The following is an 18,674-nucleotide window of genomic DNA, read 5'->3' as shown; positions in this document are numbered from 1 at the left end:
ATTATTCTCCAAAAAAAGTTTTGACATTTTTTTGGAACATTTCCGACCGTAATGGCATGCCCAAAATAGGGATGCTAGGTTGAAAGTGGTTAACATCTAACAGTAGCAGCTCTTTGTACACCGCCATCTCTATCCCCCGGCTGATCTGAACCTGTGACCTGCATATGCATTTAGCTGTTCCTCTTCCATTGTCACTCCATCATTCCCCATTAATGTCTCTCCACAGCCATGGCGTTCCACTTCCCTGTTATTTGGTTTCATAAATCCAATAGGCTGCATTTGTGACTAACATGCCCCGCAGGCAGAGCTTCATAATGGGTCCATTTTATCTCTACACCAAGCCTTGTACTCGACCACATTCACTAACAATGGTTTTAACCCATTAATTGACCTGAGATCAGATTCTAAAAATGTCTTCTACATCCTGACAGTTTTCTGAAAAAGCTATGTTTCTATGTCAGTCGTTCTTCGATTTTTCAAAAATAGCAGACCTACAAGCTCGTAGCGCGCCACTCGGTGGCACGCTACGAGCTTGTAGATCTGCTATTTTTCAATAGCTAAAGCATAACATAATGCTAACACCAACAGGGGTTCCCGCCTAAAATGGGTTAATGGCCATACAAGAACCATGTACAAGATGTAGAGTTTCCCAGAGGAAATATAAAGGACTGAAGGCATAGGTTTTATTAAGACGCTCAAGAGATGGTCTTCGCTTCCTCAATCGATGAAGGAATCTGCGCTGTTAAATGTTTTGTTTTGCAGTAGGGGAAAAATATTTATAGATGTATTTTTATGCCAACATTCATATAGTTGATCTACAACCATGAAAATCAATCACTACTTTCAACGTGTTGTATATTGAAAATCATTAACGCAAGCTCTCTACTTAGTATGAATTATCACTACTCAAATATTTATACTTGCAATTAAGCCAGGCCACATCTAATACCACAAATACGCCTGCCACAATTACTACATCGCCTAATCACAATTATTTGAGATAATCGCAATTATCTTGCATCGTTATAATCGTTTCCATTTGAAAATCACACCCCTGTGAACTGAGCGGTGCAACTATACTTGTATTGTGGTAGTTACTGTACTGTACCATACGGTGTTCTGTACTGTACTATTGTAATAGTTATAGTGCACAGTGTGAAGCTCAACAGCGCCACTTGAAGGTAGGTCACCCAGAGGTATTGCAGCTGTTCCTACTCCAAACAGACATACATAGGGACATAGGTACGCACACGGCCAGTCATTGGAGCGGTGTGCACCGCTCAAAAATGTTATACAGCCGAAATATCTTCCCTGTGCAATATTTGTCTACAAAGCCTAAAAGGCAAAACAGAAATGTTCAATGCCATTTGTCTGTGCACAAAACGCTTGGTTTTCAATGTCCAATGCAAAAAAAACAAATACACAATCAATCAATTCAATCGTTAATAATCACAATTAAATGTATCATGATCCTTTTTGTATTTTCTTTTATGGTTCGATGTACAGTAGGTATGTGTATGCGTGTATATCTGTGCCCTTTGTTCCACAACGTGTCTGAGCTGAGCTGTTTTTCTGTTTTGTCATAAAATGTAAAAATCAATAAAAATATTATTGAAAAAAAAATGTTTCATGATCGTGGCAACCCTAAAAAAATAAATAAAGCCAATTCTAAATTCAAGCCAATGCTTCCCATAACGTTTACAAACGACACCATCCACCCCCACAAATTAAGTTCCACAACCCACAACCCACCCCAAAGGTCGTGGCACCCCGCATCTCTATCCACTTACGTGGGTTGACCTCCGTGCTGCCTTCCTGTACCCGTGGGGGTCCGCAGCCCGCCCTGGTGCAGCCGCTGAGGTGGAAGCGGTAGAGGCTGCCCTCCCCGAGGCCCTGGAGCAGCCATTGGGTGGTGTCGGCCCCGCTGATGTTGACCTCTCGGGGATGAGCCGCCTCCTTGGAGGACTCATTAACTGCGGAGCAGAGCAGTAAAATATGTCATGTCAGTTTAGCTCGGTTCAATGTGGTGGTGGCATGCATGCAGTGGTGGAAGAAGTACTCGTATTTTATTACTAAGTAAATTCTCCGTTCATTTTCCTCATAGACATTTCAGAAAGTATTTATTTAAAGACCTTTACGCCGTGGACAAAGCCAACTCGAGTCGTGACAAATCATGACAACAAACACAATTTTTGGGGCCGAAAAAATAATTAGAAAGAAGAAAAAACGGCAGGTTACAACACTTTCTTTGTTGTTTTTCTTCTTTGTAATTATTTGTTTGGTCCAAAATATTGTTTGTTGTGTCATGAGTTGTCACGACTCGAGTTGGCTTTGTCCGCGGCGTAACCGTCTTTAAATAAATACTTGTTGAAATGTCTATGGGAAAAATGCATTGGGATTCATTTCCTGGTCCATGGTAGGAGGCGGGACTGCGACGCTCTATATAGGAGGGGCTATAGCGCACCTCAAAAGTAGAAAGTACTCAATATGCCGAATGTCCCGTTTCAAGTTTTCAAATGTTTAAACATCGTTTGAAAATAGCAGATCTACAAACTCCCAGTGTGACGCATCGTGGGCTTGTAGATCGGCTATTTTCAAATGGCCGAAATGTGTTTTGTTACAATAATCCAAATCTACAAAGTAACTAGTTTTCAAATAAATGTAGCAGTAAAAGTACAATATTTGCCTCTGAGATGTAGTGGAGTAGAAGTTGTAGAATTGGAAATTGAAAATACTCGAGTAAAGTACAAATACCTAAAAAATGTACTTAAGTACACAATGTACTTAAGTAAATGTACTTAGTTACTTTCCACCACTGCATGCATGCTGGAAGGAGAGTTGATATGGAGGGGACTGGATGCCTCGGAGGTCAGTGGCAGAGGCGTGAGGAGGAGGTGCAGGTGGAGGCGTAAATCTTTTTGGCTCATGTTACCAAGGTCGCATTCTCACCTCTACTTCGGTAGACTCGATGCGAATGGGCGGAGAAGTTGCATCATTCTTGCATATTTATTTTGCTGCGTTTGCCTTCACACTAGCTGTGTAATATAAACCGCACCAAGGAAACTTTCCAACAAAACGCAGCAGGATTCGTTTTAATCGCAGTATAACATTCTGGTGTGATATTATAAAGGTTGGACTTGTTACAGCTGTGTAATTGGAAGGTCCCTAGAACACCTGGGCTTAAAGAATGGAATGAAGAAATGATTAAAATCCCATCATATGAATATATGTTGGGCAGGGTGAACGGGGAAAGCAAAATGAAAGAGACGTGGGACGAATTTTGGATGTATATGAATTAATCTTAAATGATTTCTTTGTTTTTGTTTTTCTTCTTTTGTTGTTTTGTTTCATGGACTGGCTGTTTTGCTGCTGCCGCATTGTATTGTAGGCCTATTAAACTGATATGTTTGAATTTATTGTTGTTGTTGTTGTTATCATCATCGTCTCTGGGATCCCAATCTATCTCAATCTATCTCAATCTTTACACTGTAAAATCCTCAGTTAAATTAACTCTGAGAGTGTACAAATGGGACCAGATGGACCCATAAAAGGTACATTTGGTTCCTAACTATCATTTAGCTGGGGGCCCCTTGCAACACCCTCCAGGACCCCTGGGAGTCCCTCAACCCCATGTTGAGGACCAGTGACTTGGAGTACAAGCACGCACTGCAAGAGCATGTCATGAAGGCTGAGGAGAGCGGAGGAAGATGAGAGAGGTCATGTCACGCAGACAATCAATATGGTGGACACACGTCATGACAGGTGATAGAGGGAGGGTTTCATTCTGGGAAAGAAAACATCACAAAGCAGTGCTAGGCAAGGCTACTCTCTGGCCTCAAAGTAATGTACCAAGTCTCACCGGACGCATATTCATTAAAGGAACACTTTTCCATCTTATCTTCGTATAATTGGTCTTCAATAATGCTGATTAAGGTATTTGCATCGACTCGCTCAGAGGTGGGCTGTGGACAGTTCAGAAACCAATGACATCATCGGTGGGGATTCAACGCTAATTAGAAACTGCAGCCTTTCTCTTCCTGGAAAGTTTAAGCATGCTTTTCTTGCATCTATATAAAAAAAGGTAAAAAAAGAAAATGATAAATGAAATCTTGTTTGAAAAAATGACAAAGCCATTGGTAGACACATTTTCAAAACATTCACAGTGCACCTCTAACAGAGTGTGTAGACAGAAATGGCACTGTCTGTCCCCTAGTGAGGATTAGAGGACTCCTCTATGGAGATAAAGGCAAATCGTTCCTTAAGTGTGAATGCAAAAATGTTTTTTCCCCCTCACACAGAAAGTGTAGTCTCTAGCGTAGTAGTATCTAGTTAGTTATATTTTACTGTATAGGTTGACATGGCCACTACAATACTGCTTGTGATAACATAGGAGGGTGGGGAGGGTGAGAATGTCTTTCTTTTCCGTTGGTGGCATGTTAATGACAAGTGAACTTGCAGACCCGACTGTGGAGGAATGGAGGTATACGTAGGTGTTGAGATGTCATGCTGCTCACGCAGCCCATGAATGCCATGGACACCAAATCGTGACAGGTATAAGTGGAGGAGGACGCCATTAAGCAAGCAGAATGAGCACCACACAGTGCTAGACGGAGAGGAAGGGCAAAAGAGCAAGAGCAGGAAGAAGAAGGGTGCAAAGCAGAAGGAGGAAGGAGAATTAGAAGGAGGACGTTAAATAGAGATGAGGAGGAGGAATTAAAGGGAAGGAAAAAGGGACAAAAGAGTGAGGTGAAGCAAGAAGGAAAAGAGGCATGGAGGAAACACCGCATTATCTATCCCAGTGTGAGAGGAATCTGTTCAAAGCGACTCTTTCTTTCTTCAAAGCGACTTTCTTTCTTTCTTTCTTTCTTTCTTTCTTTCTTTCTTTCTTGTTTTTAAGCATCCGATCCCTGGAGGTGTCATAGCCATGCCCGTGGTTAGTACTAGGTTGCAGAATAAGTGTAATCCCTATTGCATCAAATCACATAACTTGTTACGATAACATTTGTTTCATGGCATAGACGATCTGAGCACTCTCAACAACTAATCCTACAGTAATTCCACAACAAAGGCAGATTTTTCTTTTTACAACGACATGGTGTGTGATGTGGAGTTTGCCACATTCATAGGAATTATCTTATTAATATTTCTCTAGCAGGTCACATTAAACGAGAGGTTGTTATCCCCTTGCAGCTCCACCCACAGCTGAATAGTGCAGTAATATCAATGAATAGGGCTTACATGTGAGTTATGAAAAAGCAAGAGAGAGGAAGGGGCAGGGAAAAATAGGGTTTAAGGAGCTGGGCAGACTCGGCTCAGTGCGTGCTTGTGAAGACAGCGGGGAGTGTCTTTCCCTTCACATTTCACACAAAAGACTTCAGAAATGTCAGCCATAAAGAGCAGGCGCTAAGAAAAGTGTAGTAAACGTGATGAAAGCCTCCTCCGACTCTCTCTCTCTCTCTCTCTCTCACTCTTTCACCCTAATTGTTCTCTGCATAAAGGAGCTTTTATAGAGAAGAATAGAAATGCTCGCCTGTTTTTATACACAAGTATAGGTACAAACAGAACTGCGTTATCTTTTTGTTTGCAAAATAACTCATCCAAGAGGCCAGAAGATAAGACTACCTGCTAGTATCAACCTGCTGGTCTCCAGTGCAACACTAGTGGCTCATGCAGAGGCTTTCAGAATTGCACAGTGCCACCTAGTGCCTGCAAGCTAAATGTGCACTGAGACGTTGTCAGACATATAATGTTGTTGCTCTACAATTACAAAATAAGCGTTGCAAATGATTGGCTCACATTGGCATGTTGAATAAGTAATGGGTATGTGCAAAAATAGTTGTGGTGGTTGTGCAGTAGTAGTGGCAGTAATGTGGCATGTGTACAAACACATCTAACCCATTTTGGGCGGGAACCCCTTTTGGTGTTTCAAGCATTCTGTTATACTTTAGCTATTGAAAAATAGCAGATCTACAAGCTCATAGCGCGCCACCGAGTGGCGCGCTATGAACTTGTAGGTCTGCTATTTTTGAAAAATCGTAAAAATGCGGCACAAATCTTTGAATATGTATATATTCTTTCAGAGCGAACGTTTTTTTTTATTTCGACGTCAGGCCAAAATGGGCTAATGCCTGTGCATCTCTATAGTAACTGTAACTCTAGATACAGTGGTATACTTACTGACAGACATCTAGCATCTGACGTAACTGTTGCATGTCAGAGCTTGCTGGCCTTTGTCTGTTGAGAAGGGGTGTGTATAGTAGGTCAGAGAGGGTCACTCCAATTATCGAGTCGGCAAAACTGGAATTATCCAGTATAATAACTCAAACTCTCATGTGTGACTCAAATCACCTCCCAAGGTGTTGACAGTAGTCCTCCACACAGCCTCTGACAGTAGTCCTCCACACAGCCTCTGTCAGACAGTAGTCCTCCACACAGCCTCTGTCAGTGTTTGACAGACCTGTACTCGGCTACAGTACACAATACACGACTACGCCTACACTACACACTGACGTGCTTTACTCTCCTTAACCCACAACATCTCAATCACAAGACTGCAGAGTGAGACCCTAACCCCCAGGGCTACACTGAAATGCATGAATTTCACAGAATAATTGGATCTGGGAAGATCCAGCATGAGGTCACTGCTTGGTGCCTGCACTGTACATGCTACACCAAGAATGTGCATGCGTGTGCAGAGTGACGTCAGAGCCTTGCGTGAACGTAGCTTATAAAATGACTCACACCCCAGTATCTCTTGCGTAGGCATAGAGTTGTGTCTGTGATGCCATGTTCCCTATACTTTGCACATGGCATGTTAATGTTGTGAGTACAACTCATCACCTTGTTAGACTTGGAACATGATGTTTATCCATATCCCTCTGCTCACCTCCATCAGTCATCATGACTCATATCTCGTATACGACCTCTGCAAACTATTCTATTTCTGTGTTTAATAAACTTCAGAACACGGCAGCTGTCATCTCGTTCTCTGCGCATTCATCTCGTGAATGCTTGCTTAAAGAAGTGCAATTCAGCTGAATGACCAGTGGAATTGAGCAAGAATACAATTTAACCCGCTCTTTTACATCTGTGTGACAATAAACTTGAAGGCAAAGTCATCCTTCAACCTCGATCAGCATTACCACCCCTAATATGGGCATGTCATTTATTATAGGCGGACATTTTTAAAACAAATTTCAAACACTGTTTTTGGATTCTATTTTTATAAAGTATAAAAGTATAAAATAGTGCTTAAGTGGTTAATTCACAACAATATTGTAACCCAAGTTATTACTTTTCATTGAAAGTTATGAATGTACACTGATGACATGTAACTTTACCAGCTGTGTCATTCACACTGAGACGCACCATATGTGTGAATGAAATAATAAATTAATGAGTGAATGAATACTTTAGTTACTATTTTGAATGTTAAGTTCAGTACAACCATAATCAGCCATTAGAGAGAGAGTGTGTGTGTGTGTGTGTGTGTGTGTGTGTGTGTGTGTGTGTGTGTGTGTGTGTGCGTGTGCGTGTGCGTGTGCGTGTGCGTGTGCGTGTGCGTGTGCGTGTGCGTGTGCGTGCGTGCGTGCGTGCGTGCGTGCGTGCGCTTACTTATTTGGTATTGAAGAAGATATCCAGTGAGGATGCCGTTTGCTTCCAGGGGAGGGCCCCATACAAGTGAAATGGAGTCTTTCTGTGCGTTGGATGCAGTCAGGATGGGGACTTGTTCAGGAACTGTGGAAACAATAACATCATCGTTAGTGCATTTCTGGATAGAGTGCTGTCTTTCAGCTTGTACTTTATCCAAGGGGAAATGGAGAGTTTACACAGCCACATTGATTCTGTGGGAATAAATAGAAAACCAATGCATGGCCTGAGGAGTGCGAATAATTGAAGGCGTAGACAAAGTCAGTCATTCAGCCTGTCAGTCAGACAGACAGTTGATTGGTTATGTTCTTCCAGCAATAACTCAAGGCCTCATGTGCCTTCTGATCCCTGCCATGATTATGAGAGAGAGAGAGAGAGAGAGAGAGAGAGAGAGAGAGAGAGAGAGAGAGAGAGAGAGAGAGAGAGAGAGAGAGAGAGAGAGAGAGAGAGAGAGAGAGAGAGAGAGAGAGAGAGAGTATGTGTATAGTGCATGCATGTGTATAGTGCGTGCAAGTGTGAGTGACCGAGAGATAAAGAGAAATTGCTAACTTTGGAAGAAAGATGATTTTGACCACATAAACAAACACATAACATCGTCAAAAAGAGTAAAATAGACTGGTGCTTCAAAGATCAGTGGGACTGGAATACTAGAAAATAGGCGGCGATCCGAGCACTCAAAAAAGTTTAAAAATGAGGAGAGGGTGGATAAAAATCAAGGTGCTTTATTTAGAAAAGTATAAAAAAGCCAACATGTTTCGACTCACACAGGAGTCTTCATCAGGGCAGGTATGCCTATAACTGCCCTGATGAAGACTCCTGTGTGAGTCCTCCTTCTCATTTTTAAACTTTTTTGAGTGCTCCGATCCCCACCTTTACTATCAATATGAGGGGTGGAATAACAGCGGCGTCTGTTATTGTATCTGTTGGTATTCAGTATCTTATGCATCCAGTGTGCGAGTTGGCTGAAGTTTTTCATGAATGAATGCCCTGTTTTATACTTCATCGTATTTGTATAACGGTGTCGCCCAAAAGTAGCAAGAATAGCTGAGCTGCAAGCTCACAAGGAAACAAAAATGCTAATTATAAACAAAATTGTTTATCTTTTGATATGGTCTGCCTGTTTTGAATTACTTCAGAACAGGATGGGTAGGCTGCCATGACGAGTCAAATTCATTTTAAGATGGAAAAGGTCAGGGTCACAGTCAAGGTCACGCTCAAAATGACATAATGTAATCCTGTAATCCGGTGCCATCCATCATGTCACAGTGTGCCGTCAAATGAGGTAAAAAAGTAAAAGTTTTCAATATAAATGTCAAAATGCCATTCTAAAGGCCATAACTCAAATATAACATCAACATGACATAATCGATCATGTCTCAGGAACACAAAAATAAAGATATAGTCAACGTCAACCAAGGTGTTGCATAGAAAGAGATGTTGCCATGGGCAGGGTTTAATTTACTGTTAAGGTCTCCACACACCGGGCGCGAATCGGATGCGAATTCGGATTTTTAGCGGCGTTTCTCCATCGGTTTTCCGAAAAACGCGGCCGGTGTGCAACCACCTTTAAGGTCTTTTCTTTTCTTTCTTTCTTTTTGAGTGGTCCAACCACTCCTACAACCAGCAATGTCCGACAGACAGACAGACAGACAGGACGTCTGTCTGTCTGTCTGTCTGTCTGTCTGTCTGTCTGTCTGTCTGTCTGTCTGTCTGTCTGTCTGTATATGTTTAGGGTACCAACAGGGGGCGCTGTTGCACCACTCACTTCAGACAGGTTTTTTTTTTAATAAGTGTTAAATAGCTCTATATTCTGATAGTCGTTGCTATAGAACAGTGGTTTTCAACCCTTTTCGTATCAAGGCCTATTATTTATTGGGCATTTGAGCCACAGACCACCATTGATGAGATTTAGCCTCTCAGACCCAAAATGTAGAACGTTTTCATTGTCATTGTTGGATAAGATGTTGTCCACAATTCCATGCTGTATTAATGTTGGTACCACAGGATCAAAATAACAATTCTTCTACATTCTCTTATTGTGTAGACTTAAATTAAATGAATTTTACCGATAATTTAACTTTTGAGAGTATAAAATGAAACCAAATGGATTCATTTCACGCTCTCAAGAGTTAAAAATCTATCTAAAATGGTGCCAACTTTGGCACAAAGGAGGGTGATCACTGGCACACTGGCATAAAAAAAAACATTTGCCGGTAAATAAACAATTAAAAAAATGTAGTCAAATAAATGAATTCACTCATATTTGTATGTAAATTACATCCTGAACATCATTCTACATTCATTAAAACTCTGAACTCTGACTGGGGAGGGAGATAGGAGGGCTATGCTCTGAGTCTAATGATCATTATAACAATGTGAAAGAATATTTAAAAAGGTTAAAAGGTTATATTCGTACTAGTAGACAATCAAAACATGTTGGAATTGTGGTGTGGTGTTAAATTAAAGTGACACACTGACTATCTAGAAACTAAAAACATGGCACTTTGTTTCAAAAAGGTTGCAGACCCCTGCCCTAAAGGACCACTGGTGGTCCCCGGACCACTGGCTGAAAACCCCTGCTATAGAGTGTTTGTGTTGGTATCCCCATCTCTCCAGCTCTTGAATACCTGACCTGAAAATACATTTTCAGATCAGGATACCAATTTGATCGAATCAGGAGAAAGAACTCATGCACGGATAAACAAGTGAAATTGGAAGTCATGATGGAAATTGGTGACCCACCTGAAAATGTATTTTATGTTTATTAAAAAAGCTGGAGCGACGTGGAGATTGAACATACTGAACAAACATAAGCAATGATTGCTATCATAATATAGAGCTTTAACTTAACAAAATGTGATTTTGTTTGGAGTCGGCCATACCAACTATATTTTGTATTTTAATCCATTGAGACCTGGAATGCATCCATGTCACGTTAGCGTTTAACCACATTAACCATTAACCCATTTTGGGGCGGGAACCCCTTTTGGTGTTTTAAACATTGTTATAATTTAGCTATTGAAAAATAGCAGATCTACAAGTTCATAGCGCGCCACCGAGTGGCGCGCTATGAACTTGTAGGTCTGCTATTTTTGAAAAATCGTTAAAATGTGCCTCAAATCTTTCCGAAAATTGTCATGATTTAGAAAACTTTTTTTTTAATTTCGACGTCAGGCCTGAATGGGTTAAAACAAAATGCCAGACGCCAGAGTTGTGTTAATTTACTGTTAATTTATCCATTTATAACTCTGAGAATTTGTGTTATCTGTGTGTGCACTGTGCACACATACTGTATACATACATTGTATGTGTACAGTACACAGCCACATTGAGTATGATTCAAGGGATAACCAAGGTCTGCAGAGCCTTATACCCCATTCCATTCTTCTCCTCTCACCTCCCTCAGGTGTTTGAAAGGTGACAGGGTCACTGTTGGGTCCATTGCCCTTCCTGTTGTAGACGTTGACATAGAGAGTGTACTCCGTGTAGGGCTTGATGCCTGGCACCACGGCAGAGCTTCTGTTGCCAGGGAATGACATGGACTGGCGTATATCCTTGACCTTGTTATGGGTTAATAAACTGCGAATCCGCACCCAGTGCACCTGTTGTGAGAAAAGGGTTGGGTGAGAGATGAAATTTGGGGTGCAACAGTTAAATGAAATAACACACAAAATAAATGTGCAAGGGAACAGTTTGAAAAGACCACAAATTGTGTGTGTGTGTGTGTGTGTGTGTGTGTGTGTGTGTGTGTGTGTGCGTGTGCGTGCGTGCGTGCGTGCGTGGCTGTGTGCGCATCTGGCAACTGCTATAGCATCCCAAAGTACTCGTAAAGTTTGAGTTGAATGATGACGTACGACCACATGGCTTAGAAACAACAGTTTCATGGCTTAGAAACAAAGCTTTTCACTTGATAATCAGTTATTTTCATCGAGTGACATGGACATGGAAGAACAAAGTATACATTTGAATTAAGACTGATGAAGAGCTACGTCAGCTTACTTTGTAGCCTCCCAAATGGCCTCGTACAGTGGCTGGGGGGACCAGAGTCCAGTTGACCCTCAGAATGGTGGTGTTCATCACATGGACAAAACCCTCCACTGTTACATCACTTGGGGCTGCAGTAGGAACTGGAGATCAGGTGGCGGGGTTGGGGGTTAGTAAAAGTTAGACGCACATTCACTTGCACTTACACTTGCACAAGCACACAGGTGACAAATTAAAGGTAAAACCAATTAACAGAAACTGTTAGGCCTACCACAAGTCGCCAGAACCGCTACGATGCGCCTTGGCAAAGATTCATGTCTCTGGGACTCTACTGTAGTGATGGAACTAGTGATTCTAACAATAGATATTCCCTCATTTGGTGTTTAAATCGTTGGGGTGGGGATCGAGCGTTGTCTAACTCTAACACGCTGGCCCTATATTGTAGGGGCTCTATCTTGCATGCCACCTTACACCTTAGTTATTACTGTATGCCTTATTTGCCATTTTTTACTATTTTGAAAAACATTTTGTAATGGTTCAATTACCCGATCTGCAAGCTCACAACGTGATATAGCTCGGCAATTTGAACTATTTAAAAAGAATACGTTACGGCATAAGGGGTAAGGCGACACGCAAGACAGGGCCGGAGGTGTTGAACTGGCTTGAGATCTGGTAAATGTGAAGGTCACAGCAGATGACATGATTCATAACATTTCCATCCATACTCAAATCATTCAGTGGACCCTGGGGAAGGTAGAAATGTCATCCTGGAAGAGATGACTGCCATCAGGATAGATCATTCACGATTAAGAATTGATTTGTAGTGATGTACCCTCTAAGGGGAAGGATCACTGCACTACTTAGATGTTATACATGCATAATAGGATGTTAATTGCTCCATTGCTGTATATATCATGCAGTACACGTATGTAAGGAAGCATCTGAAGTCGTTATGTTTGTCCACTTGCGTAGGCAGGTCTTTCCTTTAATTCATCACCCGTCATGATGTTATGTACAGTATGAGACGACGAATAAGGAATAGGAAAAAAAGATACCCTCTCTTTCTCTCCTTTGCACATGACTTTCTAGAGCTATACTGCTAGTGTGGTGGGGGAAGACAGTGGTAGAAGCGAGGCACAGTGGAACAGAAACAATATGTCTCAGAAGGCCTACAGCGCAGTGTGTGTCACAATCTGTCAAACTTCCCACTGGTTCTGAGAAAGAAGTGTAAATTTGTTCTCCCTCCTCACTAGTACAAAGGTTATCTGCCACCTGCTTCTCTCAGAGGAGGTCCAACAACGTCACTACTACTGCACACACACACACACACACACACACACACACACACACACACACACACACACACACACACACTACACAAGGGTTAACTCCATGAATTACACGCACACACACATGATGGGTTAACTCAATGTAGTACACCTACACAGGGGTTATAACTCCATTAAGTACACCTACACAGGGGTTGACTCCCTGTAGCACACCTACTGTACACAGGGTTTAACACCATATTGTACGCCTACACATGGGTAACTCGATGCGAGAAAAGGAAGAAAAGAAGAGAAAGGACAAACTTAACCTGACACATTTTCCCACAGACAATGCCAACTGATAACTGTAGGCAGGCAAAATATAAAGAATTGCAGTGAGTTACAGTGGAAAACAGTGCCTATATACAGTACAGTACATGTTTTAATTCAGGTTACATGTACGTTACCAGAAATGGCATGACCTCATGCACGGTTGTGTGTGAAAATAAATTAACAGGCGTTCTTAAGAGGACATACTGAATGTTAAAGTGCATTTCGGTTACTTGATGATGAAGATGTTTATAGGTGTTAATAAAGCATTAGATTAGAATCATCTGTGTCGCTTTAGCGTTTTACCACTTTTTAAACTTTAGCTGTTGAAAAATAGCAGATCTACAAGCTCATAGCGCGGCACTCGGTGCCGCAATACAAGCTATTTTTTTTAAATCGTGAAAATGTGCACATTTTTCAATATATATTCTTTCACAGCAATCTTTTTTTATCTCATATCTTTGCTTCTGGAGGGTCCCTGGAACAACATATTTTCAGATGCGGGTCGGCAGCCAATTAATTACATATAATATTTGGGGTCCTTGTCTTGACATGAGAACCACTGACATAGAAACATATATAGGCTTTTCAGAAAACTGTCATGATTTGGAAGACATTTTGTAGAATCTGTTCAGGACTCACCATCTTCCCCGGAGTAGCCTGTGACAACTTTGGGTTCTGGTCCCCAACCATGGCTGTTCCTACTCTGAATCTTTATCTCGTAGGGGACAAACGTAGGCGTGTTCTTCACCACAAAGGAGTGCCTTTTGACCAGGTGCTCTTTCCAGTCGTCCTCAGCAGCCAGTCTCCTGTAGCTCAACTTGTACTCCAAGCCGGGGCCGTTGTGCTCAACTGGCAACAGAGGCTAGAACAGGATCCAAGTGCAGACATGCAGTGGTGGAAAAGGTACTCACATCTTTTACTAAGTAAAAGTAAAAGTATTAAGTAAAAGTAGCAATACTGCAATATAGTAAAAGTCCGGGAATGCAAAATGTACTTAAAAAGTGTACTTTTTTATATATACCAAAGGTAACAGTGCTCATTTTGCAGAATGTCCCATATATAACATTGTATATAACATATTTGAAAATAGCACAAATATATATAGGTCTGAAGTGGTTAGTGTATGTTTTGTAATAATAATAATCAAAATCTACAAAGTAACTAGTAACTAAAGTTTTAAAATGAATGTAGTGGAGTAGAAGTAAAAGTACTAATTTTAGGAAATACTCAGTAAAGTAAACCTCAAAATGTTACTTAAGTGCAGTATTTGAGTAAATGTACGTAGTTACTTTACACCACTGTAATTCATACTGTATGATTGATTGCTTTAATCAGGCTGAAACATATTCTTCCTGCTCACCTCCCAGCTAATGTCCATTTGATGAGGAAGATGGCCCTGGATTTTGATGTTGTCTGGGTTCCTATCGGGTGCTTTGGAGAAATTTGTTGTAAATATTTAATGATTTCCCTCACAATCATAATTCTGACATGGCATTAAAAGGTTCTGTGCATACTCTTATTTCTCAGATTAAAATAAGCTACAATAAACTTTGCGCATAGCTCATGGGCTTTGATGCCTCACAGTGAGTCCCCTGTTCGACTTCTGGGCTGGGCGTTATGAACTCTACTCTCAATAAAAGGCAGAAAAAGACTGAAAACATAATCATCACTCCATTCCCTGCTGCAAATCCTCTATAACCTACAGTATCAGTTGTGCAGCTATTTTAAAATAGCTACACAACTGATAGCACACTCACGATAGCTGACCATGACAATGGACAAAAAAAGGGAATGATTACAGGGAATGAGTCCCACCTGCGGGGATGGTTTTATATCTCTCTGTAGCCTCGCTGGGGGACCCTGTTCCAATGGCGTTGACAGCATAGACTCTGAACTGGTAGTTGAGATGTCCATGCAGTAGCAGCTCTGCTGTTGCCTGGTTACCAGGCACTGTCTTCAGCTCCCTCCACCGGCCGGGCTCCCACTGGTCCTCTTCATACTCCACCACGAAGTCTATACACAGTCAAATAATGTAACTCTGAGCGTGAAATGAAACCCTTCCGGGTCCATTTGGTTACATTTGGACATGCTCAGAGTTACAAATGCCGTGCATCTGCGCTCGTCAACATGCACACGTCATTTTCACTGAGTCAAGAGGGGATATTTCAGAGAGGCAATCGGGTTATGGGAGCTTAAGAATAAATGAATATGAAGAGACACTTCAGAGAATCATAATGGTATTTGCACTTAGTGATGTGCCATTGTACAATCATTTAAAAAACAGTAAATTAGACCACTAACCAACACTTGCAATACTCAAAGGAGCTTGGAAATATATTTAATATTCTCACAAAAGGAAATTGTGCCTTGCGTGAAATGAATATGAACTTCTCATAATTGTAATCTAATCACTAATATTAAAAACCTCCTGATGAAGACCCGGAGGGGTCGAAACGTTGATTCCTGAACATGTATTCCTAATAAACTACTGGGAGCTTAACAACGGTGTGCGGACATCCTACCTTCTTTCTGTATGTATATTTTTGTCGTATTTGTTTTTGCCGTATTTTTTTTTGTTGAGATGTGCGTGCTTCCCGTCTGGATGTTCAGAAAACACAAACATTAAACACTATAGCTGCCCCTCAAAAACTAAAGGTCAATCAGATTATGTGTCCCCGGACCGGCACGTTAAAAATTACCACCGCTGAAGTGCCCTTGAGCAAGGCATTGAACCCCAACCATGAAATGTTCTATGAGCAGGGCGTGGCTGTACACAAGCATCTCGAGCTTAGTCCACTTACCCTGGGTAAACAAAGAACTTTGCTTTGCTTTGTGTTGTATCATTTTGTTTTGAGCATATATCAAATTCAAATATTTCAATCACTTAATTCTCTGAGAGGTGCAACTGATACTTCTGTCTCTTTACCTGTTACAGAACTGTTGTGGTCTCTGCCAGGTACCCAGGACAAATGAACGCTCCGCCACTGCCGTTCAGACAACTTCAAATTCCTTGGTGCATCCGGCACATCTGAGGCAGATAATGCACCGCAAAATTAGAATACCTTTAGTTGCTATCAATCAAATACAATCTAAACATGACAAAAACATGACAAAAAAGATTTACAGTTGGGTGCCACCGATATTGTCCCTTATCATTTGACCCATTTAGGCCTGACCTCAACATTTAAAAAAAATCCTTCTAAATCCTCCAGTTTTCTGAAATAAATATTTTCACGATTTTTCAAAAATAGCAGACCTACAAGCTCGTAGCGCGCCACTCGGTGGCGCGCTATGAGCTTGTAGATCTGCTATTTTTCAATAGCTAAATTATAACATAATGTTTAAAACACCAAAAGGGGTTCCCGCCCAAAATGGGTTAACTGTCCTTTTGCGCAGATCACGCAAACCTCAGCAAAAAGAAAAGGACAATATCGATGGCCTCCAACTGTAAGCGAGAGAGTGGCTTTTCAATTATCGATGTTATTTTCAACATTGTACTTCATTCCAAGGATGTGTTACGGTAACAATATGCCATGATGAATGTCATGCATTATGCAGTAGCCTCTCTTACCGAGCACTGTGAGCACTGCTGAGGCAGTGTCTTCATCTAGGTTAGTCCTGGCAAAACATGTGTATGTTCCCTGGTCGCTTTGGTTGACGTTCATGATCTGCAGCATGACGTCATTCGCAAAGTGTCTACAATATTAAAACAGATAAAACATTCAGTCAAGTTATTATTATACAAGTTATTGGCATATGAACAATTCAGCCAGCCAACCAACCAACAATATCCTATGTTAAAATTGGCTACACTGTATATGGACTGACAGATCTCTATGGGCATATCAGTGAGATTGGCGTTTCAATGTAATAAAACCGAAATAGTTCTCTTTGGCCCTCCAAGCGACACCGACATTCTAAAAAACAGCCTAGCAGACATGGCTATGAACATCACACCGGTAGCCAAAAACCTTGGGGTTTTCATTGACATCCAAATAAAAAAAACTGTGCAAGCATGCTTCTTCCAATTAAGAAGCATAGCTAAAATCAAGCTATTTTTAACAGTCCCCGACCTAGAAAAAGTTATCCATGCATTCATCACATCACGCTTAGACTATTGTAATCCACTATACACAGGCCTAACCACAGGCCTAACCCATACATCGATTTCCCGCTTACAACTTGTCCAAAATGCTGCCGCCAGACTCCTGACAAGGGACCACATCACTCTGGCTGCACTTCACTGGCTTCCTGTTGTTTTTAGAATTGACTTTAAAATCCTTTTATTAACATTTAAGGTACAAATGGGCCAGGCACCCCAATATCTTGTTGATCTCCTACACCCCTATAACCCTCCCCGTACCCTTAGGTCTTCAGACGGGGCTCTCCTAAAGGTTCCCGAGAAATTCCATCGCGTAAACAAGGGAGAACGAGCCTTCTCCATCCGTGCCCCTAACATTTGGAATACCCTTCCCAAAACCATCCGACAAGCAGATACCATTGCATCTTTTAAATCACTTCTCAAAACGTATTTGTTCAGAAAAGCATTCCCCCCCCCCTGCCCCGTTAAATGTTTTTTCACTAAACTTTGTCGGTATTTTTATCTATTTTTATCTATTACATTGTTGTTTTTTACATTGCATCTTTAAATATGGTTTCTACTGTTGGCCAGCTGGCTGTAAGTTGTTGATTTGCTATGTTGCATCTATCTAATTTTGTTCAATTTTCCTGCTTTTATTGAATTTGTTGTACAGCACTTTGTGACTCCGTCCAGAAAAGTGCTATATAAATAAAGTTATTATTATTATTAATGTAGCTGTGATAGCGGCATGAACTCTAGATGTGACGGCCGTGTAGCGGCCCGAACCTCTAGTGTAGAGGTTCCCAACCACCGGTCCGCAGACCGGCACCTGTCCGCAGGACATGTGCCACTGGAATCCCAAGTTTTCCCGTTGTATCAAATCCATTTGAAAACACGAGGGGACAAAGAGGGGACACACACCAGACCTGAGAACTATTAGTGGACAGCGCATTGGCCGTTGCGCATAGAGCGACCCTCAATCACCATTGGAATGCAAATGCATGCCTTTCGGCCTTTGTATTGTAGCCTATAGTCGTCTGGCAGGTATATGTCTCTTTGAAACTTTAGTGCTTCTGATTGTGCGGGGGAGGACTCACGCGCACGCACGCACGCACGCACGCACGCACGCACGCACGCACGCACGCACGCACGCACGCACGCACGCACGCACGCACACACATCTAGCAGCGAATCATCAAGGGATCAACAGCTGCAGCCTTTTTTATCACATTTGTGCTAATGAAACTCTACACGTCAAAACATTCAAGTATCAGAAGATGATGTTACCCACGTAAATGCGTCACTCTGCATGTTTAACTTTTCCACATGTCCGCGTGCGTGCGTGCGTGCGTGCGTGC

At 41.6% G+C, this 18,674-nt stretch overlaps 1 protein-coding gene across 4 annotated transcripts in view; it reads right to left on the bottom strand.

Annotated features, from left to right (window-relative positions):
- The window catches only part of LOC306939393 (neural cell adhesion molecule L1-like protein), a 91,688-nt gene that overhangs the window by 20,025 nt on the left and 52,989 nt on the right, over positions 1 to 18,674 (bottom strand). For 3 of the 4 annotated variants that reach the window (XM_079523980.1, XM_079523979.1, XM_079523981.1), the window contains exons 14-22: positions 16,807 to 16,931; positions 16,162 to 16,263; positions 15,051 to 15,248; positions 14,596 to 14,666; positions 13,875 to 14,097; positions 11,650 to 11,777; positions 11,048 to 11,252; positions 7,615 to 7,737; positions 1,791 to 1,973 (exon numbers count right to left, since the gene is read on the bottom strand). In XM_079523980.1, coding sequence (XP_079380106.1) covers positions 1,791 to 1,973; positions 7,615 to 7,737; positions 11,048 to 11,252; positions 11,650 to 11,777; positions 13,875 to 14,097; positions 14,596 to 14,666; positions 15,051 to 15,248; positions 16,162 to 16,263; positions 16,807 to 16,931 — 1,358 coding nt within the window. The remainder of the gene's footprint in view (positions 1 to 1,790; positions 1,974 to 7,614; positions 7,738 to 11,047; positions 11,253 to 11,649; positions 11,778 to 13,874; positions 14,098 to 14,595; positions 14,667 to 15,050; positions 15,249 to 16,161; positions 16,264 to 16,806; positions 16,932 to 18,674) is intronic. The other variant, XM_079523982.1, reaches the window with a different exon arrangement.

Source organism: Electrona antarctica, assembly GCF_951216825.1.
Source record: "Electrona antarctica genome assembly, chromosome: 2".
NCBI classification, from domain to species: Eukaryota; Metazoa; Chordata; class Actinopteri; order Myctophiformes; family Myctophidae; genus Electrona; species Electrona antarctica.
The sequence above is the reverse complement of the archived record's forward strand: the minus strand, read 5'-3'. Positions and strand labels throughout refer to the sequence as shown.